This window comes from Oncorhynchus nerka, linkage group LG10 (assembly GCF_034236695.1).
Source record: "Oncorhynchus nerka isolate Pitt River linkage group LG10, Oner_Uvic_2.0, whole genome shotgun sequence".
NCBI classification, from domain to species: domain Eukaryota; kingdom Metazoa; phylum Chordata; class Actinopteri; order Salmoniformes; family Salmonidae; genus Oncorhynchus; species Oncorhynchus nerka.
The window spans coordinates 718,005-744,832 of record NC_088405.1 but is presented as its reverse complement, the minus strand read 5'-3'; the positions used below and the strand labels follow the sequence as shown (position 1 = coordinate 744,832).

General features: G+C 43.2%; 1 protein-coding gene across 2 annotated transcripts in view; it reads left to right on the top strand.

Moving 5' to 3' along the window:
- LOC115117360 (ubiquitin thioesterase ZRANB1-like) overlaps positions 1-16,068 on the top strand; it is a 31,292-nt gene extending 15,224 nt beyond the window's left edge. For both annotated transcript variants that reach the window (XM_065022898.1, XM_065022899.1), the window contains exons 3-4: positions 13,504-13,691; positions 15,832-16,068. In XM_065022898.1, the coding sequence (XP_064878970.1) occupies positions 13,504-13,691; positions 15,832-16,053 (410 nt within the window). In that variant the 3' untranslated portion in view covers positions 16,054-16,068. The remainder of the gene's footprint in view (positions 1-13,503; positions 13,692-15,831) is intronic.
- The last annotated feature ends 10,760 nt before the right edge of the window (positions 16,069-26,828 follow it).

Here is a 26,828-nt window from a genome sequence, read left to right as displayed (position 1 = left end):
GACCTAATGACTAGGGGCTGGTACTATTACCTACTAACTGACCTAATGACTTCATGACTAGGGGCTGGTTCTATTACCTACTAACTGACCTAATGACTTCATGACTAGGGGCTGGTACAGTTACCTACTAACTGACCTAATGACTTCATGACTAGGGGCTGGTACTATTACCTACTAACTGACCTAATGACTAGGGGCTGGTACTATTACCTACTAACTGACCTAATGACTAGGGGCTGGTTCTATTACCTACTAACTGACCTAATGACTTCATGACTAGGGGCTGGTTCTATTACCTACTAACTGACCTAATGACTAGGGGCTGGTACTATTACCTACTAACTGACCTAATGACTAGGGGCTGGTTCTATTACCTACTAACTGACCTAATGACTAGGGGCTGGTACTATTACCGTATAACTGACCTAATGACTAGGGGCTGGTACTATTACCGTATAACTGACCTAATGACTAGGGGCTGGTACTATTACCGTATAACTGACCTAATGACTAGGGGCTGGTACTATTACCTACTAACCGACCTAATGACTAGGGGCTGGTACTATTACCTACTAACTGACCTAATGACTTCATGACTAGGGGCTGGTACTATTACCTACTAACTGACCTAATTACTAGGGGCTGGTACTATTACCTACTAACTGACCTAATGACTTCATGACTAGGGGCTGGTACTATTACCTACTAACTGACCTAATGACCAGGGGCTGGTACTATTACCTACTAACTGACCTAATGACTTCATGACTAGGGGCTGGTACAGTTACCTACTAACTGACCTAATGACTAGGGGCTGGTACTATTACCTACTAACTGACCTAATGACTAGGGGCTGGTACTATTACCTACTAACTGACCTAATGACTAGGGGCTGGTACTATTACCTACTAACTGACCTAATGACCAGGGGCTGGTTCTATTACCTACTAACTGACCTAATGACTTCATGACTAGGGGCTGGTACTATTACCTACTAACTGACCTAATGACTAGGGGCTGGTGACCTAATGACTAGGGGCTGGTACTATTACCGTTTAACTGACCTAATGACTAGGGGCTGGTACTATTACCGTTTAACTGACCTAATGACTAGGGGCTGGTACTATTACCTACTAACTGACCTAATGACTAGGGGCTGGTACTATTACCTACTAACTGACCTAATGACCAGGGGCTGGTACTATTACCTACTAACTGACCTAATGACTTCATGACTAGGGGCTGGTACAGTTACCTACTAACTGACCTAATGACTAGGGGCTGGTACTATTACCTACTAACTGACCTAATGACTAGGGGCTGGTACTATTACCTACTAACTGACCTAATGACTAGGGGCTGGTACTATTACCTACTAACTGACCTAATGACTTCATGATTAGGGGCTGGTTCTATTACCTACTAACTGACCTAATGACCAGGGGCTGGTACTATTACCTACTAACTGACCTAATGACTAGGGGCTGGTACTATTACCTACTAACTGACCTAATGACTAGGGGCTGGTACTATTACCGTATAACTGACAGTTATGGATGAAGACTGTCATGAAATAAAATAACGTCATAAACAGAAATACACTCAAAATTAAAGTGGAAAAGCACACTACAGGCTGATCCAACTTTGATGTACTTACCTTAAAACAAGTCCAAATGAGGCTCAGTAGTGTGTTTGGCCTCTACGTGCCTGTATGACCTCCCTACAACGCCTGGGCATTCTCCTGATGAGGTGTCGGATGGTCTCCTGAGGGATCTTCTCCCAGACCTGGACTAAAGCATCCGCCAAATCCTGGACAGTCTGTGGTGCAACGTGGCGTTGGTGGATGGAGCGAGACATGATGTCCCAGATGTGCTCAATTGGATTCAGGTCTGGGGAACGGGCGTGCCAGTCCATAGCATCAATGCCTTCCTCTTGCAGGAACTGCTGACACACTCCAGCCACATGAGGTCTAGCATTGTCTTGCATTAGGAGGAACCCAGCATATGGTCTCACAAGGGGTCTGAGGATCTCATCTCGGTACCTAATGGCAGTCAGGCTACCTCTGGCGTCCACATGGAGGGCTGTGCGGCCCCCCAAAGAAATGCCACCCCACACCATGCTGGAGGATGTTGCAGGCAGCAGAACGTTCTCCACGGCGTCTCCAGACTGTCACGTCTGTCACATGTGCTCAGTGTGAACCTGCTTTCATCTGTGAAGAGCACAGGGCGCCAGTGGCGAATTTGCCAATCTTGGTGTTCTCTGGCAAATCCCAAACGTTCTGCACGGTGTTGGGCTGTAAGCACAACCCCCACCTGTGGACGTCGGGCCCTCATACCACCCTCACGGTGTTGGGCTGTAAGCACAACCCCAACCTGTGGACGTCGGGCCCTCATAACACCCTCACGGAGTTGGGCTGTAAGCACAACCCCCAACTCCCACCCTGTGGTGTTGGGCGGCACCCCCACCTAACACCCTCACGGAGTTGGGCTGTAAGCACAACCCCCACCTGTGGACGTCGGGCCCTCATAACACCCCGGAGTTGGGTGGACGTCGGGCCCTCATAACACCCTCATGGAGTTTTTTTTTGTAATGTCAGTTGAGTTGAATCAACAAATCACATGGCTCGTATTTTACTTCCTGCTTTTTGGTCCTGAATGAGGATTCCCATTCTATTCATTATATTTCTATGGCAGCACATGCAGTCAGAGGCGGGGATTGGAGAAAATGTACATCAATAAAATGAGAGGAGGCGGGGGATTGGAGAAAATGTACATCAATAAAATGAGAGGAGGCGGGGATTGGAGAAAATGTACATCAATAAAATGAGAGGAGGCGGGGATTGGAGAAAATGTACATCAATAAAATGAGAGGAGGCGGGGGATTGGAGAAAATGTACATCAATAAAATGAGAGGAGGCGGGGATTGGAGAAAATGTACATCAATAAAATGAGAGGAGGCGGGGGATTGGAGAAAATGTACATCAATAAAATGAGAGGAGGCGGGGATTGGAGAAAATGTACATCAATAAAATGAGAGGAGGCGGGGATTGGAGAAAATGTACATCAATAAAATGAGAGGAGGCGGGGATTGGAGAAAATGTACATCAATAAAATGAGAGGAGGCGGGGATTGGAGAAAATGTACATCAATAAAATGAGAGGAGGCGGGGGATTGGAGAAAATGTACATCAATAAAATGAGAGGAGGCGGGGGATTGGAGAAAATGTACATCAATAAAATGAGAGGAGGCGGGGGATTGGAGAAAATGTACGTCAATAAAATGAGAGGAGGCGGGGGATTGGAGAAAATGTACAATAAAATGCTATTCGAACAGCTATTACGGTGACCACAATCATTCGACTGCCCTATCATACCATCTACTAACCTACATAATGACTTCATACCACCTACTAACCTACATAATGACTTCATACCACCTACTAACCTACATAATGACTTCATAACTCCTACTAACCTACATAATGACTTCATACCATCTACTAACCTACATAATGACTTCATACCACCTACTAACCTACATAATGACTTCATACCACCTACTAACCTACATAATGACTTCATACCACCTACTAACCTACATAATGACTTCATACCACCTGCTAACCTACATAATGACTTCATACCACCTACTAACCTACATAATGACTTCATACCATCTACTAACCTACATAATGACTTCATACCACCTACTAACCTACATAATGACTTCATACCACCTACTAACCTACATAATGACTTCATACCATCTACTAACCTACATAATGACTTCATACCACCTACTAACCTACATAATGACTTCATACCATCTACTAACCTACATAATGACTTCATACCACCTACTAACCTACATAATGACTTCATACCACCTACTAACCTACATAATGACTTCATACCACCTACTAACCTACATAATGACTTCATACCACCTACTAACCTACACAATGTCATACCACCTACTAACCTACATAATGACTTCATACCACCTGCTAACCTACATAATGACTTCATACCACCTACTAACCTACAAAATGACTTCATACCACCTACCAACCTACATAATGACTTCATACCATCCTACTAACCTACATAATGACTTCATACCACCTACTAACCTACATAATGACTTCATACCACCTACTAACCAACATAATGATAACCTACATAATGACTTCATACCACCTACTAACCTACATAATGACATACCATCTACTAACCTACATAATGACTTCATACCACCTCTAACCTACATAATGACTTCATACCACCTGCTAACCTACATAATGACTTCATACCACCTACTAACCTACATAATGACTTTCATACCACCTACTAACCTACATAATGACTTCATACCATCTACTAACCTACATAATGACTTCATACCACCTACTAACCTACATAATGACTTCATACCACCTACTGACCTACATAATGACTTCATACCACCTACTAACCTACATAATGACTTCATACCACCTACTAACCTACATAATGACTTCATACCACCTACTAACCTACATAATGACTTCATACCACCTACTAACCTACATAATGACTTCATACCACCTACTAACCTACATAATGACTTCATACCACCTACTAACCTACATAATGTCATACCACCTACTAACCTACATAATGACTTCAGGTTTACCACCTACTAACCTACATAATGACTTCATACCACCTGCTAACCTACATAAGATACCACCTACTAACTGTCATAACTCCTGCTAACCTACATAATGACTTCATACCACCTACTAACCTACATAAGAGTTTACCACCTACTAACCAACATAATGATGTCATAACTCCTGCTAACCTACATAATGACTTCATACCACCTGTAACCTACATAATGATACCACCTACTAACCAACATAATGATTTCTGGCTACATAATGACTTCAGTTTGCTAACCTACATAATGATACCACCTTCTAACCTACATAATGACTTCATCACCTTCTAACCTACTGACTTCATAATAGATAATGTTGGCCAGGGAGTCTGTTGTTGAGATACAATACTGTCATAAGTCTGGCTAGAGAGTTTGCTGTTGAGATACAATACTGTCATAAGTCTGGCTAGAGAGTTTGTTGTTGAGACACAATATTGTCTTGGGACATGCATATTGACCAATGAATGTGATATTGTCTGGGTTATTAGGTTTTCTTTTTGTATTTATTTAACTCGGCAAGTCAGTTAAGAACAATTTTTTCTTTTACAATGACGGCCTTATCCTCTTCCCCGGCCAAACCTGAGCCGTTTGTGCGGGGACTCCCAACTACGGCCGGATGTGATGCAGCCTGGAGTCGAACCAGGTACTGCAGTGACGAGTCCTGCACTGAGATGTAGTGTCTTAGACCACTGCGCCACTCAGGTGCAAATGAGGCCAACCAGACATCACTTTACAGTTTATTATCTGACTTAGTGACTAATATTTATTGAAGAAAAACTCTGATCCAATGATCTCATTGGTTTTAGTTTCAGTACTGGTTATTCTGAAGGACTCTGATCGGAGGATCTCATTGGTTTTAGTTTCAGTGCTGGTTATTCTGAAGAACTCTGATCGGAGGATCTCATTGGTTTTAGTTTCAGTACTGGTTATTCTGAAGGAAGCTGATTGGAGGATCTCATTGGTTTTAGTTTCAGTACTGGTTATTCTGAAGGAAGCTGATTGGAGGATCTCATTGGTTTTAGTTTCAGTACTGGTTATTCTGAAGAACTCTGATCGGAGGATCTCATTGGTTTTAGTTTCAGTGCTGGTTATTCTGAAGAACTCTGATCGGAGGATCTCATTGGTTTTAGTTTCAGTACTGGTTATTCTGAAGAACTCTGATCGGAGGATCTCATTGGTTTTAGTTTCAGTACTGGTTATTCTGAAGAACTCTGATCGGAGGATCTCATTGGTTTTAGTTTCAGTACTGGTTATTCTGAAGGAAGCTGATTGGAGGATCTCATTGGTTTTAGTTTCAGTACTGGTTATTCTGAAGAACTCTGATCGGAGGATCTCATTGGTTTTAGTTTCAGTGCTGGTTATTCTGAAGAACTCTGATCGGAGGATCTCATTGGTTTTAGTTTCAGTGCTGGTTATTCTGAAGAACTCTGATCGGAGGATCTCATTGGTTTTAGTTTCAGTGCTGGTTATTCTGAAGAACTCTGATCGGAGGATCTCATTGGTTTTAGTTTCAGTACTGGTTATTCTGAAGAACTCTGATCGGAGGATCTCATTGGTTTTAGTTTCAGTACTGGTTATTCTGAAGAACTCTGATCGGAGGATCTCATTGGTTTTAGTTTCAGTGCTGGTTATTCTGAAGAACTCTGATCGGAGGATCTCATTGGTTTTAGTTTCAGTACTGGTTATTCTGAAGAACTCTGATCGGAGGATCTCATTGGTTTTAGTTTCAGTACTGGTTATTCTGAAGGACTCTGATCGGAGGATCTCATTGGTTTTAGTTTCAGTGCTGGTTATTCTGAAGAACTCTGATCGGAGGATCTCATTGGTTTTAGTTTCAGTGCTGGTTATTCTGAAGAACTCTGATCGGAGGATCTCATTGGTTTTAGTTTCAGTACTGGTTATTCTGAAGAACTCTGATCGGAGGATCTCATTGGTTTTAGTTTCAGTGCTGGTTATTCTGAAGAACTCTGATCGGAGGATCTCATTGGTTTTAGTTTCAGTACTGGTTATTCTGAAGAACTCTGATCGGAGGATCTCATTGGTTTTAGTTTCAGTACTGGTTATTCTGAAGGACTCTGATCGGAGGATCTCATTGGTTTTAGTTTCAGTACTGGTTATTCTGAAGGAAGCTGATCGGAGGATCTCATTGGTTTTAGTTTCAGTACTGGTTATTCTGAAGGAAGCTGATTGGAGGATCTCATTGGTTTTAGTTTCAGTACTGGTTATTCTGAAGAACTCTGATCGGAGGATCTCATTGGTTTTAGTTTCAGTACTGGTTATTCTGAAGAACTCTGATCGGAGGATCTCATTGGTTTTAGTTTCAGTACTGGTTATTCTGAAGGAAGCTGATCGGAGGATCTCATTGGTTTTAGTTTCAGTACTGGTTATTCTGAAGGAAGCTGATTGGAGGATCTCATTGGTTTTAGTTTCAGTACTGGTTATTCTGAAGGAAGCTGATCGGAGGATCTCATTGGTTTTAGTTTCAGTACTGGTTATTCTGAAGATCTCTGATCGGAGGATCTCATTGGTTTTAGTTTCAGTACTGGTTATTCTGAAGGACTCTGATCGGAGGATCTCATTGGTTATTCTGAAGGAAGCTGATCGGAGGATCTCATTGGTTTTAGTTTCAGTACTGGTTATTCTGAAGGAAGCTGATATCTCATTGGTTTTACATTTAGTACAGTACATTTATTCACACTGAGCGTAATACATTTATTCACACTGAGCGTAATACATTTATTCACACTGAGCGTAATACATTTATTCACACTGAGCGTAATACATTTATTCACACTGAGCGTAATACATTTATTCACACTGAGCGTAATACATTTATTCATACTGAACGATGGATGTACACGGTGAGGCGTGGCTTAACGTGACCACACCCCCGAGTAGGGTACAGCCGTAGGGTACAGCCGTAGGGTACATCCTTTACTCTCATGTTAAATCACCTATTTTACTCATAACCCGACAACGGCTGTAGTTTATTTTAAAAACATATATATTTTTTTCGTTCTATAAACATTTGGGATATGCTTGGTTGGTCGTTTTTTTTTCAAACATACTTCAACGTCGTTCCAATCAACAAACTGTACTGTATACCACTTACTTTAGTGTACTGTAAACGATTGCTTGGCTGCCTCTGATCTGGAGGACTCACTAAACAGAGAACATCCCTGTTCATCTCTACTACCTCTGATCTGGAGGACTCACTAAACAGAGAACATCCCTGGTCACCCCTACTGCTTCTGATCTGGAGGACTCACTAAACAGAGAACATCCCTGGACATCTCTACTGCCTCTGATCTGGAGGACTCACTAAACACAGAACATCCCTGGACATCTCTACTGCCTCTGATCTGGAGGACTCACTAAACACAGAACATCCCTGGACATCTCTACTGCCTCTGATCTGGAGGACTCACTAAACAGAGAACATCCCTGTTCATCTCTACTACCTCTGATCTGGAGGACTCACTAAACAGAGAACATCCCTGGTCATCCCTACTGCCTCTGATCTGGAGGACTCACTAAACAGAGAACATCCCTGGACATCTCTACTGCCTCTGATCTGGAGGACTCACTAAACAGAGAACATCCCTGGTCATCCCTACTGCCTCTGATCTGGAGGACTCACTAAACACAGAACATCCCTGGACATCTCTACTGCCTCTGATCTGGCGGACTCACTAAACACAGAACATCCCTGGTCATCTCTACTGCCTCTGATCTGGCGGACTCACTAAACAGAGGACATCCCTGGTCATCCCTACTGCCTCTGATCTGGAGGACTCACTAAACAGAGAACATCCCTGGTCATCTCTACTGCCTCTGATCTGGCGGACTCACTAAACAGAGGACATCCCTGGTCATCCCTACTGCCTCTGATCTGGAGGACTCACTAAACACAGAACATCACTGGACATATCTACTGCCTCTGATCTGGAGGACTCACTAAACAGAGAACATCCCTGGTCATCCCTACTGCCTCTGATCTGGAGGACTCACTAAACACAGAACATCCCTGGACATCTCTACTGCCTCTGATCTGGAGGACTCACTAAACAGAGAACATCCCTGGTCATCCCTACTGCCTCTGATCTGGAGGACTCACTAAACACAGAACATCCCTGGACATCTCTACTGCCTCTGATCTGGAGGACTCACTAAACAGAGAACATCCCTGGACATCTCTACTGCCTCTGATCTGGAGGACTCACTAAACAGAGAACATCCCTGGTCACCCCTACTGCTTCTGATCTGGAGGACTCACTAAACAGAGAACATCCCTGGTCATCTCTACTGCCTCTGATCTGGAGGACTCACTAAACAGAGAACATCCCTGGTCATCTCTACTGCCTCTGATCTGGCGGACTCACATTTACATTTACATTTAAGTCATTTAGCAGACGCTCTTATCCAGAGCGACTTACAAATTGGTGCGTTCACCTTAAGACATCCAGTGGACTCACTAAACAGAGGACATCCCTGGTCATCCCTACTGCCTCTGATCTGGAGGACTCACTAAACAGAGGACATCCCTGGACATCTCTACTGCCTCTGATCTGGAGGACTCACTAAACAGAGAACATCCCTGGACATCTCTACTGCCTCTGATCTGGCGGACTCACTAAACGGAGGACATCCCTGGTCATCTCTACTGCCTCTGATCTGGAGGACTCACTAAACAGAGAACATCCCTGGACATCTCTACTGCCTCTGATCTGGAGGACTCACTAAACAGAGAACATCCCTGGTCATCTCTACTGCCTCTGATCTGGCGGACTCACTAAACAGAGGACATCCCTGGTCATCCCTACTGCCTCTGATCTGGAGGACTCACTAAACAGAGAACATCCCTGGTCATCTCTACTGCCTCTGATCTCATAATGCGGACTCATGTCTAAACAGAGGACATCCCTGGTCATCCCTACTGCCTCTGATCTGGAGGACTCACTAAACAGAGAACATCCCTGGTCATCTCTACTGCCTCTGATCTGGAGGACTCACTAAACAGAGAACATCCCTGGTCATCCCTACATGCCTCTGATCTGGAGGACTCACTAAACAGAAATGCCTTGTTTGTAACGAGACTATACCTCATGTCCCATGTACTGTCTGACATCATATTTCAAATGTCTGGGTGTTGGAGTACCTCTTGACAATGTCCCCTGGCTATCCGTCAATTTCAAAAAAAAAATTGTGCCTTCTGGTTTGCTTTATATAAGAAATGTGAAATGGTTTATACTTTTACTTTTGATACTTAAGTATCTTTAAAACCAAATACTTCTCCTCCTCTTCCTCCTTACTCAAATGAGATTAAGGATACATATTTCTCCCAAACAACTCCCTATATACATGAATGTTTGAGGACTACTCTTGACCAAAGCCCTATGGAGGGGGACTAGGAACAGTAACCTGTCATAATGGCTTCATAAAGTCTACTAACCTACATAATGACTGAAATGACAAAAGCATGTAATGAACACTAACCTACATAAAGGCTTCATAATGCATACTAACCTACATAATGACTTCATAATGCCTACTAACCTACATAATGGCTTCGGTTCTTTTAATGCCTACTAACCTACATAATGACTTCATAATGCCTACTAACCTACATAATGGCTTCATAATGCCTACTAACCTACATAATGGCTTCATAATGCATACTAACCTACTTAATGGCTTCATAATGCCTACTAACCTACATAAAGGCTTCATAATGCATACTAACCTACATAATGGCTTCATAATGCCTTATAACCTACTTAATGACTTCATAATGCCTACTACCCTACACAATGGCTTCATAATGCCTTATAACCTACTTAATGACTTCATAATGCATACTAACCTACATAATGGCTTCATAATGCCTTATAACCTACTTAATGGCTTCATAATGCCTTATAACCTACTTAATGACTTCATAATGCCTACTACCCTATATAATGGCTTCATAATGCCTTATAACCTACTTAATGACTTCATAATGCATACTAACCTACATAATGGCTTCATAATGCATACTAACCTACATAATGCCTTATAACCTACTTAATGACTAGAATAATGCATACTAACCTACATAAGGCCCAAAGCCCCGTGGGGGCCGTAGATTAATTAGCAGTGACTAGGAACAGCATGGAGCCCATTCAGTATGTGATGGATAATGATGTGGAGGTCTTTTAATGAACACCACAGCCGGTCCATTACATCTAGCGTTTTATAACCATCTGTCTGTATGGGGCCGTACCTCTGGAGACGATCCGAGCTTTAATCCATTCGGATACGGTTGCAGAAGCAGCACATTTGGGATATAATATTTCAAATGGAAAGCTCATGTATCTGTCTGCAATGATATGAATGTTTGAGGACTATACCTCTTGACAATGTCCCATGTACAATATCGGTTCTTTTAATGGCCACGTTAGACATCATATTTCAAATGGAAAGCTCATGTATCTGTCTGCAATGATATGAATGTTTGAGGACTATACCTCTTGACAATGTCCCATGTACAATATCGGTTCTTTTAATGGCCACGTTAGACATCATATTTCAAATGGAAAGCTCATGTATCTGTCTGCAATGACATGAATGTTTGAGGACTATACCTCTTGACAATGTCCCATGTACAATATCGGTTCTTTTAATGGCCACGTTAGACATCATATTTCAAATGGAAAGCTCATGTATCTGTCTGCAATGATATGAATGTTTGAGGACTATACCTCTTGACAATGTCCCATGTACAATATCGGTTCTTTTAATGGCCACGTTAGACATCATATTTCAAATGGAAAGCTCATGTATCTGTCTGCAATGATATGAATGTTTGAGGACTATACCTCTTGACAATGTCCCATGTACAATATCGGTTCTTTTAATGGCCACGTTAGACATCATATTTCAAATGGAAAGCTCATTCATCTGTCTGCAATGATATGAATGTTTGAGGACTATACCTCTTGACAATGTCCCATGTACAATATCAGTTCTTTTAATGGCCACGTTAGACATCATATTTCAAATGGAAAGCTCATGTATCTGTCTGCAATGACATGAATGTTGTTGATAGAAACTTGGTTCACGGGTTGGATGTATGTCAAAGTACATTGAGGGACGTTATCTAGGCTAAAGGCCTACACAAAGCCAAGCAAGCATACAGGCGGTATATCTCGACCGGCCTGACTGTTCACTGCCATATCAAATGGGCCTCTCTTATCTCTTAACAATGACCAGCCTGACTGTTCACTGCCAGCTCTATAGGCCTCGACCTACAGTATATCTGTTAACAATGACCAGCCTGACTGTTCACTGCCAGCTCTATAGGCCTCGACCTACGGTATATCTCTGAACAATGACCAGCCTGACTGTTCACTGCCAGCTCTACAGGCCTCGACCTACAGTATATCTCTTAACAATGACCAGCCTGACTGTTCACTGCCAGGTCTACAGGCCTCGACCTACAGTATATCTCTTAACAATGACCAGCCTGACTGTTCACTGCCAGCTCTACAGGCCTCGACCTACAGTATATCTCTTAACAATGACCAGCCTGACAGCCTGACTGTTCACTGCCAGCTCCACAGGCCTCGACCTACAGTATATCTCTTAACAATGACCAGCCTGACTGTTCACTGCCAGCTCCACAGGCCTCGACCTACAGTATATCTCTTAACAATGACCAGCCTTGACTGTTCACTGCCAGCTCTAATATTTCCCTTTCTGTGGATGACAAGAGTAGGGAGAGATGACAGTCAGGATCTGACAGCAGAACAGTGTTTGTAGAAGCGAGGGAGGAACACAATGTCTGTACAGAATTTATATTTATCTTGACGGTCTCACAGTGGCAGATACACAGTGTGTTGTGTTCAGTGAAGTCAGTGGATTTGTTTTAATGTTTATTTGTTGTTTTAAACGTGTAAACTGTAGTACTATTTGTCGTTTTAAACGTGTAAACTAGTACTATTTGTTGTTTTAAACGTGTAAACTAGTACTATTTGTTGTTTTAAACGTGTAAACTAGTACTATTTGTCGTTTTAAACGTGTAAACTAGTACTATTTGTTGTTTTAAACGTGTAAACTGTAGTACTATTTGTTGTTTTAAACGTGTAAACTGTAGTACTATTTGTCGTTTTAAACGTGTAAACTGTAGTACTATTTGTTGTTTTAAACGTGTAAACTGTAGTACTATTTGTCGTTTTAAACGTGTAAACTGTAGTACTATTTGTTGTTTTGAACGTGTAAACTGTTGTACTATTTGTCGTTTTAAACGTGTAAACTGTAGTACTATTTGTTGTTTTTCGTAGAGACAAATAAAGTTTCAATTTAATATAACTTGTTCCGGGTCATCCCCAGTAATGAGTTCCTCCCTCCCTCCCTGTCTCTGTCTATCTGGCTACCTTTAGACAGGCAGCCCAATTCTGATCTTCTTTTGACCAATCACATCAGTTCTTTTCAAAGCAAAACATACAGTGGGGCAAAAAAAAGTATTTAGTCAGCCACCAATTGTGCAAGTTCTCCCACTTAAAAATACGAGAGAGGCCTGTAATTTTCATCATAGGTACACTTCAACTATGACAGACAAAATGAGCATTTTTTTCTCTCCAGAAAATCACATTGTAGGATTTTTAATGAATTTATTTGCAAAGAAAATATGTTTTTTCCCCACTGTATATATATATATTTTAAATCAGAATTCTGTCTAAATGTAGCCTAGGTGTCTGCTTATGATTTAAATTTTTTAGCCTAAATGGTAAAAACAAAATAAATGTGTGTGCTGCAGGTGTGGTGGAGGGGAACATGGCTGCTGTCGAGGCCTACAAGTCGTCCGGCGGTGACATCGCCCGTCAGCTGACTTCAGACGAGGTCCGTCTCCTGAACCGCGCCACTGCCTTCAACGATGGCTTTACGCTAGTTCACCTGGCCATCCGCTTCCAGAGACAAGACATGTTGGCTATCCTTCTCACTGAGGTAAAGTTACATTTTGTTTTTGAAATACATAAAGAGTCAAGGTGAATGTCCAGATTCGAAACAATTTTGTCCCTCGCATGGACCGACTAGCTATTTGGAACAGTACCAATTATCCGAATGGCTCGAACGTAAAGTGATTAGAAGTCAGGAGACAAAGAATCCAGAAAGGAAAAAAAAAACAAAAATGGCGTCTGACTCACGGTCAGATGCATCACAACTGTAATTCACATATAAACAAGCAACTGTAACTCATTCGTTTCCCGAATCAGACATCTTGAAATCCAACATAAGTTTCCTGAAACGTGTCACATTTAAAACATTTTTGCAAGTAGGACAGATTTATTCTAATCCAAGTACTCTTATATATATATTTTTTTTTTTATTTTAAAGCACTGAGGCTGATGCAACATATTAGATCATTAAAAATCTTAAAATGTTGATCAAGTTTTATTTATTCATATTATAAGCTCAACAATACGCATTTGGCTGTATGAGCGAGCTAATCTTCTAAATTTGCAATTAGCGGGGAAACATTGTTCTCTAAAGCATACCACATGTGTGAGCGGTTTCATGTGACACAGAGATGAAAAATATCTGTTCGAAATTAAGGAAGGGGAGATCTAAAGATGCTAGCATGGCTACAACTAGCATAGAATATGAGAAACATTTTGGTTTGTATTTATTATGGATCCCCATTAGTTCCTGCCAAGGCAGTTGCTACTCTTCCTGGGGTTTATTATGGATCCCCAATAGTTCCTGCCAAGGCAGTTGCTACTCTTCCTGGGGTTTATGGATATGGATCTTCCCATTATGGTTCCTGCCAAGGCAGCAGCTACTCTTCCTGGGGTTTATTATGGATCCCCATTAGTTCCTGCCAAGGCAGCAGCTACTCTTCCTGGGGTTTATTATGGATCCCCATTAGTTCCTGCCAAGGCAGCAGCTACTCTTCCTGGGGTTTATTATGGATCCCCATTAGTTCCTGCCAAAGGATCCCCAGTTGCTAGCTCTTCCTGGGGTTTATTATGGATCCCCATTGGATCCTGTCAAGGCAGCAGTTCCTGATACCCAAGGCATGGCAGTTGCTACTCTTCCTGGGGTTTATTATGGATCCCCAATAGTTCCTGCCAAGGCAGCAGCTACTCTTCCTGGGGTTTATTATGGATCCCCATTAGTTCCTGCCAAGGCAGCAGCTACTCTTCCTGGGGTTTATTATGGATCCCCATTAGTTCCTGCCAAGGCAGCAGCTACTCTTCCTGGGGTTTATTATGGATCCCCATTAGTTCCTGCCAAGGCAGCAGCTACTCTTCCTGGGGTTTATTATGGATCCCCATTAGTTCCTGCCAAAAGCAGCAGCTACTGATCCTGGGGTTTATTATGGATCCCCATTAGTTCCTGTCAAGGCAGCAGCTACTCTTCCTGGGGTTTATTATGGATCCCTATTAGTTCCTGGGGTTTATTATGGATCCCTATTAGTTCCTGGGGTTTATTATGGATCCCCATTAGTTCCTGCCAAGGCAGCAGCTACTCTTCCTGAGGTTTATTATGGATCCCCATTAGTTCCTGCCAAGGCAGCATCTACTCTTCCTGGGGTTTATTATGGATCTCCATTAGTTCCTGCCAAGGCAGCAGCTACTTTTCCTGGGGTTTATTATGGATCCCCGTTAGTTCCTGCCAAAAGCAGCAGCTACTGATCCTGGGGTGTAGCAAAATTAAGGCAGTAAAATACCATTTTAAAAACATTACAATACATTCACAACATATTTCAAAATGCATTAAGTGTGTGCCCTCAAGCCCCTACTCTACTACCTCATATCTACAACACGAAACCCTTGTGTAAGTGTGTGTACAGTGGGGGTGTTCTTTAATGGAAGCCTCTCAACATAATCCAGGTAGAATCAGGAATTCCCCAGGGCAGCTGTCTAGGCCCCTTACCTTTTTCAATCTTTACTAATGACATGCCACTGGCTTTGAGTAATGACTCAACACTATACACAATTTGTAAGTCGCTCTGGATAAGAGCGTCTGCTAAATGACTTAAATGTAAATGTAAAATACACGTCAGCTACTACAGCGACTGAATTTACTGAAATTAAAAGCTGTCTTGTCATAATGAGTCTGTCCTCCCTCCATCCCCGTGCAGGTGTCCCAGCAGGCAGCTAAGTGTATCCCTGCCATGGTGTGTGGTGAGCTGACAGAACAGATCCGCAGGGAGATCGCTGCCTCTCTCCACCAACGTAAAGGAGACTTCAACTGTTACTTCCTCTCTGACCTGGTGACCTTCACTCTGCCCGCAGGTGACCGACCTGCCCTCCTGTCCTTACTGTACATCTTGCTGTTTGTCCTCAGTGTTCCTCAGGGATGATGAATGGATGGTTAACAAGCTAAATGTCAGAGGGAGATTTGTTCATCATGATAAAAATTTGCAAAATGACTGAAATGTTTCATCCAATTTCAAGTTGTTCTGTATATAAAACACATTTAGGAAGTATGTTTAAGTGTATGAATTAACAATGTAGGTTATCCTTGTAGTAAAGTAGCTAGTCTTAGTGAGGGAGAGACTGTATCCAGCCTTGTAGTACAGTAGCTAGTCTTAGTGAGGGAGAGACTGTATCCAGTCTTGTATTACAGTAGCTAGTCTTAGTGAGAGAGAGAGAGACTGTATCCAGTCTTGTAGAACAGTAGCTAGTCTTAGTGAGGGAGAGAGAGACTGCATCCAGTCTTGTAGAACAGTAGCTAGTCTTAGTAGACTGCATCCAGTCTTGTAGAACAGTAGCTAGTCTTAGTGAGGGATAGAGAGACTGCATCAAGTCTTGTAGTACAGTAGCTAGTTTTAGTGAGGGAGAGAGAGACTGCATCCATCCTTGTAGAACAGTAGCTAGTCTTAGTGAGGGAGAGACTGTATCCAGTCTTGTAGTACAGTAGCTAGTCTTAGTGAGGGAGAGACTGTATCCAGTCTTGTAGACAGTGCTAGTCTTAGTGAGGAGAGACAGTCTTGTAGAACAGTAGCTAGTCTTAGTGAGGGGAGAGACTGCATCCAGTCTTGTAGAACAGTAGCTAGTCTTAGTGAGGGAGAGACTGTATCCAGTCTTGTAGTACAGTAGCTAGTCTTAGTGAGGGAGAGACTGTATCCAGTCTTGTAGTACAGTAGCTAGTCTTAGTGAGGGAGAGACTGTATCCATCCTTGTAGAACAGTAGCTAGTCTTAGTGAGGGAGAGAGAGAGACTGCATCCAGTCTTGTAGAACAGTAGCTAGTCTTAGTGAGGGAGAGACTGTATCCAGTCTTGTAGAACAGTAGCTAGTCTTAGTGAGGGAGAGACTGTATCCAGTCTTGTAGAACAGTAGCTAGTCTTAGTGAGGGAGAGACTGTATCCAGTCTTGTAGAACAGTAGCTAGTCTTAGTGAGGGAGAGACTGTATCCAGTCTTGTAGAACAGTAGCTAGTCTTAGTGAGGGAGAGACTGTATCCATCCTTGTAGAACAGTAGCTAGTCTTAGTGAGGGAGAGACTGTATCCATCCTTGTAGAACAGTAGCTAGTCTTAGTGAGGGAGAGACTGTATCCATCCTTGTAGAACAGTAGCTAGTCTTAGTGAGGGAGAGAGAGAGACTGCATCCAGTCTTGTAGAACAGTAGCTAGTCTTAGTGAGGGAGAGACTGTATCCATCCTTGTAGAACAGTAGCTAGTCTTAGTGAGGGAGAGACTGTATCCATTCTTGTAGAACAGTAGCTAGTCTTAGTGAGGGAGAGACTGTATCCATCCTTGTAGAACAGTAGCTAGTCTTAGTGAGGGAGAGAGAGAGACTGCATCCAGTCTTGTAGAACAGTAGCTAGTCTTAGTGAGGGAGAGACTGTATCCATCCTTGTAGAACAGTAGCTAGTCTTAGTGAGGGAGAGACTGCATCCATCCTTGTAGAACAGTAGCTAGTCTTAGTGAGGGAGAGACTGTATCCATCCTTGTAGAACAGTAGCTAGTCTTAGTGAGGGAGAGACTGTATCCATCCTTGTAGAACAGTAGCTAGTCTTAGTGAGGGAGAGACTGTATCCATCCTTGTAGAACAGTAGCTAGTCTTAGTGAGGGAGAGACTGTATCCAGTCTTGTAGAACAGTAGCTAGTCTTAGTGAGGGAGAGACTGCATCCATCCTTGTAGAACAGTAGCTAGTCTTAGTGAGGGAGAGACTGTATCCATCCTTGTAGAACAGTAGCTAGTCTTAGTGAGGGAGAGACTGTATCCAGTCTTGTAGAACAGTAGCTAGTCTTAGTGAGGGAGAGACTGTATCCATAGAACAGTAGCTAGTCCTCCAGTCTTGTAGAACAGTAGCTAGTCTTAGTGAGGGAGAGACTGTATCCATCCTTGTAGAACAGTAGCTAGTCTTAGTGAGGGAGAGACTGTATCCATCCTTGTAGAACAGTAGCTAGTCTTAGTGAGGGAGAGACTGTATCCATCCTTGTAGAACAGTAGCTAGTCTTAGTGAGGGAGAGACTGTATCCAGTCTTGTAGAACAGTAGCTAGTCTTAGTGAGGGAGAGACTGTATCCATCCTTGTAGAACAGTAGCTAGTCTTAGTGAGAGAGAGACTGCATCCAGTCTTGTAGAACAGTCTTGTAGAACAGTAGCTAGTCTTAGTGAGGGAGAGACTGTATCCATCCTTGTAGAACAGTAGCTAGTCTTAGTGAGGGAGAGACTGTATCCATCCTTGTAGAACAGTAGCTAGTCTTAGTGAGGTAGAGACTGTATCCAGTCTTGTAGAACAGTAGCTAGTCTTAGTGAGAGAGAGACTGTATCCAGTCTTGTAGAACAGTAGCTAGTCTTAGTGAGGGAGAGACTGTATCCAGTCTTGTAGAACAGTAGCTAGTCTTAGTGAGGGAGAGACTGTATCCAGTCTTGTAGAACAGTAGCTAGTCTTAGTGAGGGAGAGACTGTATCCATCCTTGTAGAACAGTAGCTAGTCTTAGTGAGGGAGAGACTGTATCCATCCTTGTAGAACAGTAGCTAGTCTTAGTGAGGGAGAGACTGTATCCATCCTTGTAGAACAGTAGCTAGTCTTAGTGAGGGAGAGACTGTATCCATCCTTGTAGAACAGTAGCTAGTCTTAGTGAGGGAGAGACTGTATCCAGTCTTGTAGAACAGTAGCTAGTCTTAGTGAGGGAGAGACTGTATCCATCCTTGTAGAACAGTAGCTAGTCTTAGTGAGGAGAGACTGTATCCATCCAGTCTTGTAGAACAGTAGCTAGTCTTAGTGAGGGAGAGACTGTATCCATCCTTGTAGAACAGTAGCTAGTCTTAGTGAGGGAGAGACTGTATCCAGTCTTGTAGAACAGTAGCTAGTCTTAGTGAGGGAGAGACTGTATCCATCCTTGTAGAACAGTAGCTAGTCTTAGTGAGGGAGAGACTGTATCCAGCCTTGTAGAACAGTAGCTAGTCTTAGTGAGGGAGAGACTGTATCCATCCTTGTAGAACAGTAGCTAGTCTTAGTGAGGGAGAGACTGTATCCAGTCTTGTAGAACAGTAGCTAGTCTTAGTGAGAGAGAGACTGTATCCATCCTTGTAGAACAGTAGCTAGTCTTAGTGAGAGAGAGACTGTATCCATCCTTGTAGAACAGTAGCTAGTCTTAGTGAGGGAGAGACTGTATCCATCCTTGTAGAACAGTAGCTAGTCTTAGTGAGGGAGAGACTGTATCCAGTCTTGTAGAACAGTAGCTAGTCTTAGTGAGGGAGAGACTGTATCCATCCTTGTAGAACAGTAGCTAGTCTTAGTGAGGAGAGACTGTATCCATCCTTGTAGAACAGTAGCTAGTCTTAGTGAGGGAGAGACTGTATCCAGTCTTGTAGAACAGTAGCTAGTCTTAGTGAGGGAGAGACTGTATCCATCCTTGTAGAACAGTAGCTAGTCTTAGTGAGGAGAGACTGTATCCAGTCTTGTAGAACAGTAGCTAGTCTTAGTGAGGAGAGACTGTATCCAGTCTTGTAGAACAGTAGCTAGTCTTAGTGAGGGAGAGACTGTATCCATCTTGTAGAACAGTAGCTAGTCTTAGTGAGGGAGAGACTGTATCCAGTCCTTGTAGAACAGTAGCTAGTCTTAGTGAGGAGAGACTGTATCCATCTTGTAGAACAGTAGCTAGTCTTAGTGAGGGAGAGACTGTATCCATCTTGTAGAACAGTAGCTAGTCTTAGTGAGGAGAGACTGTATCCATCCTTGTAGAACAGTAGCTAGTCTTAGTGAGGGAGAGACTGTATCCATCCTTGTAGAACAGTAGCTAGTCTTAGTGAGGGAGAGACTGCTAGTCTTCCATCCTTGTAGAACAGTAGCTAGTCTTAGTGAGGAGAGACTGTATCCATCCTTGTAGAACAGTAGCTAGTCTTAGTGAGGAGAGACTGTATCCAGTCTTGTAGAACAGTAGCTAGTCTTAGTGAGGGAGAGACTGTATCCATCCTTGTAGAACAGTAGCTAGTCTTAGTGAGAGAGAGACTGTATCCAGTCTTGTAGAACAGTAGCTAGTCTTAGGGAGAGAGAGACTGTATCCAGTCTTGTAGGACAGTAGCTAGTCTTAGGGAGAGAGAGACTGCATCCAGTCTTGTAGAACAGTAGCTAGTCTTAGGGAGAGAGAGACTGCATCCAGTCTTGTAGAACAGTAGCTAGTCTTAGTGAGGGAGAGACTGTATCCATCCTTGTAGAACAGTAGCTAGTCTTAGTGAGGGAGAGACTGTATCCATCCTTGTAGAACAGTAGCTAGTCTTAGTGAGGGAGAGACTGTATCCAGTCTTGTAGAACAGTAGCTAGTCTTAGTGAGGGAGAGACTGTATCCAGTCTTGTAGAACAGTAGCTAGTCTTAGTGAGGGAGAGACTGTATCCATCCTTGTAGAACAGTAGCTAGTCTTAGTGAGGGAGAGACTGTATCCATCCTTGTAGAACAGTAGCTAGTCTTAGTGAGGAGAGACTGTATCCATCCTTGTAGAACAGTAGCTAGTCTTAGTGAGGGAGAGACTGTATCCATCCTTGTAGAACAGTAGCTAGTCTTAGTGAAGGAGAGACTGTATCCATCCTTGTAGAACAGTAGCTAGTCTTAGTGAGGGAGAGACTGTATCCATCCTTGTAGAACAGTAGCTAGTCTTAGTGAGGGAGAGACTGTATCCAGTCTTGTAGAACAGTAGCTAGTCTTAGTGAGGGAGAGACTGTATCCATCCTTGTAGAACAGTAGCTAGTCTTAGTGAGGGAGAGACTGTATCCATCCTTGTAGAACAGTAGCTAGTCTTAGTGAGGGAGAGACTGTATCCAGTCTTGTAGAACAGTAGCTAGTCTTAGTGAGGGAGAGACTGTATCCATCCTTGTAGAACAGTAGCTAGTCTTAGTGAGGGAGAGACTGTATCCAGTCTTGTAGAACAGTAGCTAGTCTTAGTGAGGGAGAGACTGTATCCATCCTTGTAGAACAGTAGCTAGTCTTAGTGAGGGAGAGACTGTATCCAGTCTTGTAGAACAGTAGCTAGTCTTAGTGAGGAGAGACTGCATCCAGTCTTGTAGAACAGTAGCTAGTCTTAGTGAGGGAGAGACTGTATCCATCCTTGTAGAACAGTAGCTAGTCTTAGTGAGGGAGAGACTGTATCCATCCTTGTAGAACAGTAGCTAGTCTTAGTGAGGGAGAGACTGCATCCAGTCTTGTAGAACAGTAGCTAGTCTTAGTGAGGGAGAGACTGCATCCAGTCTTGTAGAACAGTAGCTAGTCTTAGTGAAGGAGAGACTGTATCCATCCTTGTAGAACAGTAGCTAGTCTTAGTGAGGGAGAGACTGTATCCAGTCTTGTAGAACAGTAGCTAGTCTTAGTGAGGAGAGACTGTATCCATCCTTGTAGAACAGTAGCTAGTCTTAGTGAGGGAGAGACTGTATCCAGTCTTGTAGAACAGTAGCTAGTCTTAGTGAGGGAGAGACTGTATCCAGTCTTGTAGAACAGTAGCTAGTCTTAGTGAGAGAGAGACTGCATCCAGTCTTGTAGAACAGTAGCTAGTCTTAGTGAGGAGAGACTGTATCCAGTCTTGTAGAACAGTAGCTAGTCTTAGTGAGGGAGAGACTGTATCCAGTCTTGTAGAACAGTAGCTAGTCTTAGTGAGGGAGAGACTGTATCCATCCTTGTAGAACAGTAGCTAGTCTTAGTGAGGGAGAGACTGTATCCAGTCTTGTAGAACAGTAGCTAGTCTTAGTGAGGGAGAGACTGTATCCAGTCTTGTAGAACAGTAGCTAGTCTTAGGGAGAGAGAGACTGCATCCAGTCTTGTAGAACAGTAGCTAGTCTTAGTGAAGGAGAGACTGTATCCATCCTTGTAGAACAGTAGCTAGTCTTAGTGAGGGAGAGACTGTATCCATCCTTGTAGAACAGTAGCTAGTCTTAGTAGTGTATCCAGGGAGAGAGTCTGACATCCAGTCTTGTAGAACAGTAGCTAGTCTTAGTGAGTGAGGGAGAGACTGTATCCATCCTTGTAGAACAGTAGCTAGTCTTAGTGAGGAGAGACTGTATCCATCCTTGTAGAACAGTAGCTAGTCTTAGTGAGGAGAGACTGTATCCATCCTTGTAGAACAGTAGCTAGTCTTAGTGAGGGAGAGACTGTATCCAGTCTTGTAGAACAGTAGCTAGTCTTAGTGAGGAGAGACTGTATCCATCCTTGTAGAACAGTAGCTAGTCTTAGTGAGGGAGAGACTGTATCCATCCTTGTAGAACAGTAGCTAGTCTTAGTGAGGAGAGACTGTATCCATCCTTGTAGAACAGTAGCTAGTCTTAGTGAGGAGAGACTGTATCCATCCTTGTAGAACAGTAGCTAGTCTTAGTGAGGGAGAGACTGTATCCATCCTTGTAGAACAGTAGCTAGTCTTAGGGAGAGAGAGACTGTATCCAGTCTTGTAGAACAGTAGCTAGTCTTAGTGAGGGAGAGCCTGTATCCATCCTTGTAGAACAGTAGCTAGTCTTAGTGAGGGAGAGACTGTATCCATCCTTGTAGAACAGTAGCTAGTCTTAGTGAGGGAGAGACTGTATCCATCCTTGTAGAACAGTAGCTAGTCTTAGTGAGGGAGAGACTGTATCCATCCTTGTAGAACAGTAGCTAGTCTTAGTGAGGGAGAGACTGTATCCAGTCTTGTAGAACAGTAGCTAGTCTTAGTGAGGGAGAGACTGTATCCATCCTTGTAGAACAGTAGCTAGTCTTAGTGAGGGAGAGACTGTATCCATCCTTGTAGTACAGTAGCTAGTCTTAGTGAGGGAGAGACTGTATCCATCCTTGTAGAACAGTAGCTAGTCTTAGTGAGACTGGAGAGACTGTATCCATCCTTGTAGAACAGTAGCTAGTCTTAGTGAGGAGAGACTGCATCCATAGAACAGTAGCTAGTCATCTTGTAGAACAGTAGCTAGTCTTAGTGAGAGAGACTGCATCCAGTCTGCATAGCCAGTCTTGTAGACAGTAGCTAGTCTTAGTGAGGAGAGACTGTATCCAGTCTTGAGAGTAGCTAGTCTTAGTGAGGAGAGACTCCAGTCTTGTAGAACAGTAGCTAGTCTTAGTGAGGAGAGACTGCATCCAGTCTTGTAGAACAGGAGTCTTAGTGAGGGAGAGACTGTATCCAGTCTTTAGAACAGTAGCTAGTCTTAGTGAGGAGAGACTGCATCCATCCAGTCTTGTCCAGGACAGTAGCTAGTCTTAGGGAGAGAGAGACTGCATCAGTCTTGTAGAACAGTAGCTAGTCTTAGGGAGACTGCATCCAGAGACTGCTAGTCCAGTCTTGTAGAACAGTAGCTAGTCTTAGTGAAGGAGAGACTGTATCCATCCTTGTAGAACAGTAGCTAGTCTTAGTGAGGGAGAGACTGTATCCATCCTTGTAGAACAGTAGCTAGTCTTAGTGAGGGAGAGACTGTATCCAGTCCTTGTAGAACAGTAGCTAGTCTTAGTGAGGGAGAGACTGTATCCAGTCTTGTAGAACAGTAGCTAGTCTTAGTGAGGGAGAGACTGTATCCATCCTTGTAGAACAGTAGCTAGTCTTAGTGAGGAGAGACTGTATCCATCCTTGTAGAACAGTAGCTAGTCTTAGTGAGGGAGAGACTGTATCCATCCTTGTAGAACAGTAGCTAGTCTTAGTGAGGGAGAGACTGTATCCAGTCTTGTAGTACAGTAGCTAGTCTTAGGGAGAGAGAGACTGCATCCAGTCTTGTAGAACAGTAGCTAGTCTTAGGGAGAGAGAGACTGCATCCAGTCTTGTAGAACAGTAGCTAGTCTTAGTGAAGGAGAGACTGTATCCATCCTTGTAGAACAGTAGCTAGTCTTAGTGAGGGAGAGACTGTATCCATCCTTGTAGAACAGTAGCTAGTCTTAGTGAGGGAGAGACTGTATCCATCCTTATAGAACAGTAGCTAGTCTTAGTGAGGGAGAGACTGTATCCATCCTTGTAGAACAGTAGCTAGTCTTAGTGAGGGAGAGACTGTATCCATCCTTGTAGAACAGTAGCTAGTCTTAGTGAGGGAGAGACTGTATCCAGTCTTGTAGAACAGTAGCTAGTCTTAGTGAGGGAGAGACTGTATCCATCCTTGTAGAACAGTAGCTAGTCTTAGTGAGGGAGAGACTGTATCCATCCTTGTAGAACAGTAGCTAGTCTTAGTGAGGGAGAGACTGTATCCAGTCTTGTAGAACAGTAGCTAGTCTTAGTGAGGGAGAGACTGTATCCATCCTTGTAGAACAGTAGCTAGTCTTAGTGAGGGAGAGACTGCATCCATCTTGTAGAACAGTAGCTAGTCTTAGTGAGGGAGAGACTGTATCCAGTCTTGTAGAACAGCTAGTCTAGTCTTAGTGAGGGAGAGACTGTATCCATCCTTGTAGAACAGTAGCTAGTCTTAGTGAGGAGAGACTGTATCCAGTCTTGTAGAACAGTAGCTAGTCTTAGTGAGGGAGACTGACTGTAGAACAGTAGCTAGTCTTAGTGAGAGAGACTGTCTTGTAGAACAGTAGCTAGTCTTAGTGAGAGAGACTGTATCCATCCTTGTAGAACAGTAGCTAGTCTTAGTGAGGGGAGAGACTTGTGGACAGTAGCTAGTCTTTGTAGAATCCAGTCAGTAGCTAGTCTTGTGAGAGAGAGAGATCCACAGTAGCTAGTCTTAGTGAGGGAGAGACATCCAGTCTTATAGAACAGTAGCTAGTCTTAGTGAGGGAGAGACTGTATCCAGTCTTGTAGAACAGTAGCTAGTCTTAGTGAGGAGAGACTGTATCCATCCTTGTAGAACTAGCAGTCTTAGTGAGGAGAGACTGCATCAGTCTTGTAGAACAGTAGCTAGTCTTAGTGAGGGAGAGACTGTATCCAGTCTTGTAGAACAGTAGCTAGTCTTAGTGAGGGAGAGACTGCATCCAGTCTTGTAGAACAGTAGCTAGTCTTAGTGAGGGAGACTGTATCCAGTCTTGTATCCAGTATCCATCTTGTAGAACAGTAGCTAGTCTTAGTGAGGGAGAGACTGCATCCAGTCTTAGTCTTAGGGAGAGACTGTATCCAGTCTTGTAGAACAGTAGTCTTAGTGAGGAGAGACTGTATCCATCTTGTAGAACAGTAGCTAGTCTTAGTGAGGGAGACTGTATCCATCCTTGTAGAACAGTAGCTAGTCTTAGTGAGGGAGAGACTGCATCCAGTCTTGTAGAACAGTAGCTAGTCTTAGTGAGGAGAGACTGTATCCATCCTTGTAGAACAGTAGCTAGTCTTAGTGAGGGAGAGACTGTATCCCAGTCTTGTAGAACAGTAGCTAGTCTTGGTGAGGAGAGACTGTATCCAGTCTTGTAGAACAGTAGCTAGTCTTAGTGAGGAGAGACTGTCCATAGAACAGTAGCTAGTCTTAGTGAGAGGAGAGACTGTATCCAGTCCTTGTAGAACAGTAGCTAGTCTTAGTGAGGGAGAGACTGTATCCCATAGAACAGTAGCTAGTCTTAGTGAGGAGAGACTGTATCCATCTTGTAGAACAGTAGCTAGTCTTGGTGAGGGAGAGACTGTATCCATCCTTGTAGAACAGTAGCTAGTCTTAGTGAGGGAGAGACTGTATCCAGTCTTGTAGAACAGTAGCTAGTCTTAGTGAGGAGAGACTATCCATCCTTGTAGAACAGTAGCTAGTCTTAGTGAGGGAGAGACTGTATCCATCCTTGTAGAACAGTAGCTAGTCTTAGTGAGGGAGAGAGACTGTATCCATAGAACAGTAGCTAGTCTTAGTGAGGGAGAGACTGATCAGTCTTGTAGAACAGTAGCTAGTCTTAGTGAGGAGAGACTGTATCAGTCTTGTAGAACAGTAGCTAGTCTTAGTGAGACTGTATCCAGAGACAGTAGCTAGTCTTATCCATCTTGTAGAACAGTAGCTAGTCTTAGTGAGGAGAGACTGCATCCATCCTTGTAGAACAGTAGCAGTCTTAGTGAGAGACAGTAGAACAGTAGCTAGTCTTAGTGAGGGAGAGACTGGAACAGTAGCTAGTCTTAGAGGGGAGAGACTGTATCCATCCTTGTAGAACAGTAGCTAGTCTTAGTGAGGGAGAGACTGTATCCAGTCTTGTAGAACAGTAGCTAGTCTTAGTGAGGAGAGACTGTATCCATCCTTGTAGAACAGTAGCTAGTCTTAGTGAGGGAGAGACTGTATCCATCCTTGTAGAGACAGTAGCTAGTCTTAGTGAGGAGAGACTGTATCCAGTCTTGTAGAACAGTAGCTAGTCTTAGTGAGGAGAGACTGTATCCATCCTTGTAGAACAGTAGCTAGTCTTAGTGAGGGAGAGACTGCATCAGTCTTGTAGAACAGTAGCTAGTCTTAGTGAGGAGAGACTGTATCCATCCTTGTAGAACAGTAGCTAGTCTTAGTGAGGGAGAGACTGTATCCATCCTTGTAGAACAGTAGCTAGTCTTAGTGAGGGAGAGACTGTATCCATCTTGTAGAACAGTAGCTAGTCTTGTAGAGACATAGCCAGTCTTGTAGAACAGTAGCTAGTCTTAGTGAGGGAGAGACTGTATCCATCCTTGTAGAACAGTAGCTTAGAGGAGAGAGTCTTAGTAGCTAGTCTTAGTGAGGGAGACTGTATCCATCCTTGTAGAACAGTAGCTAGTCTTAGTGAGGGAGAGACTGTATCCATCCTTGTAGAACAGTAGCTAGTCTTAGTGAG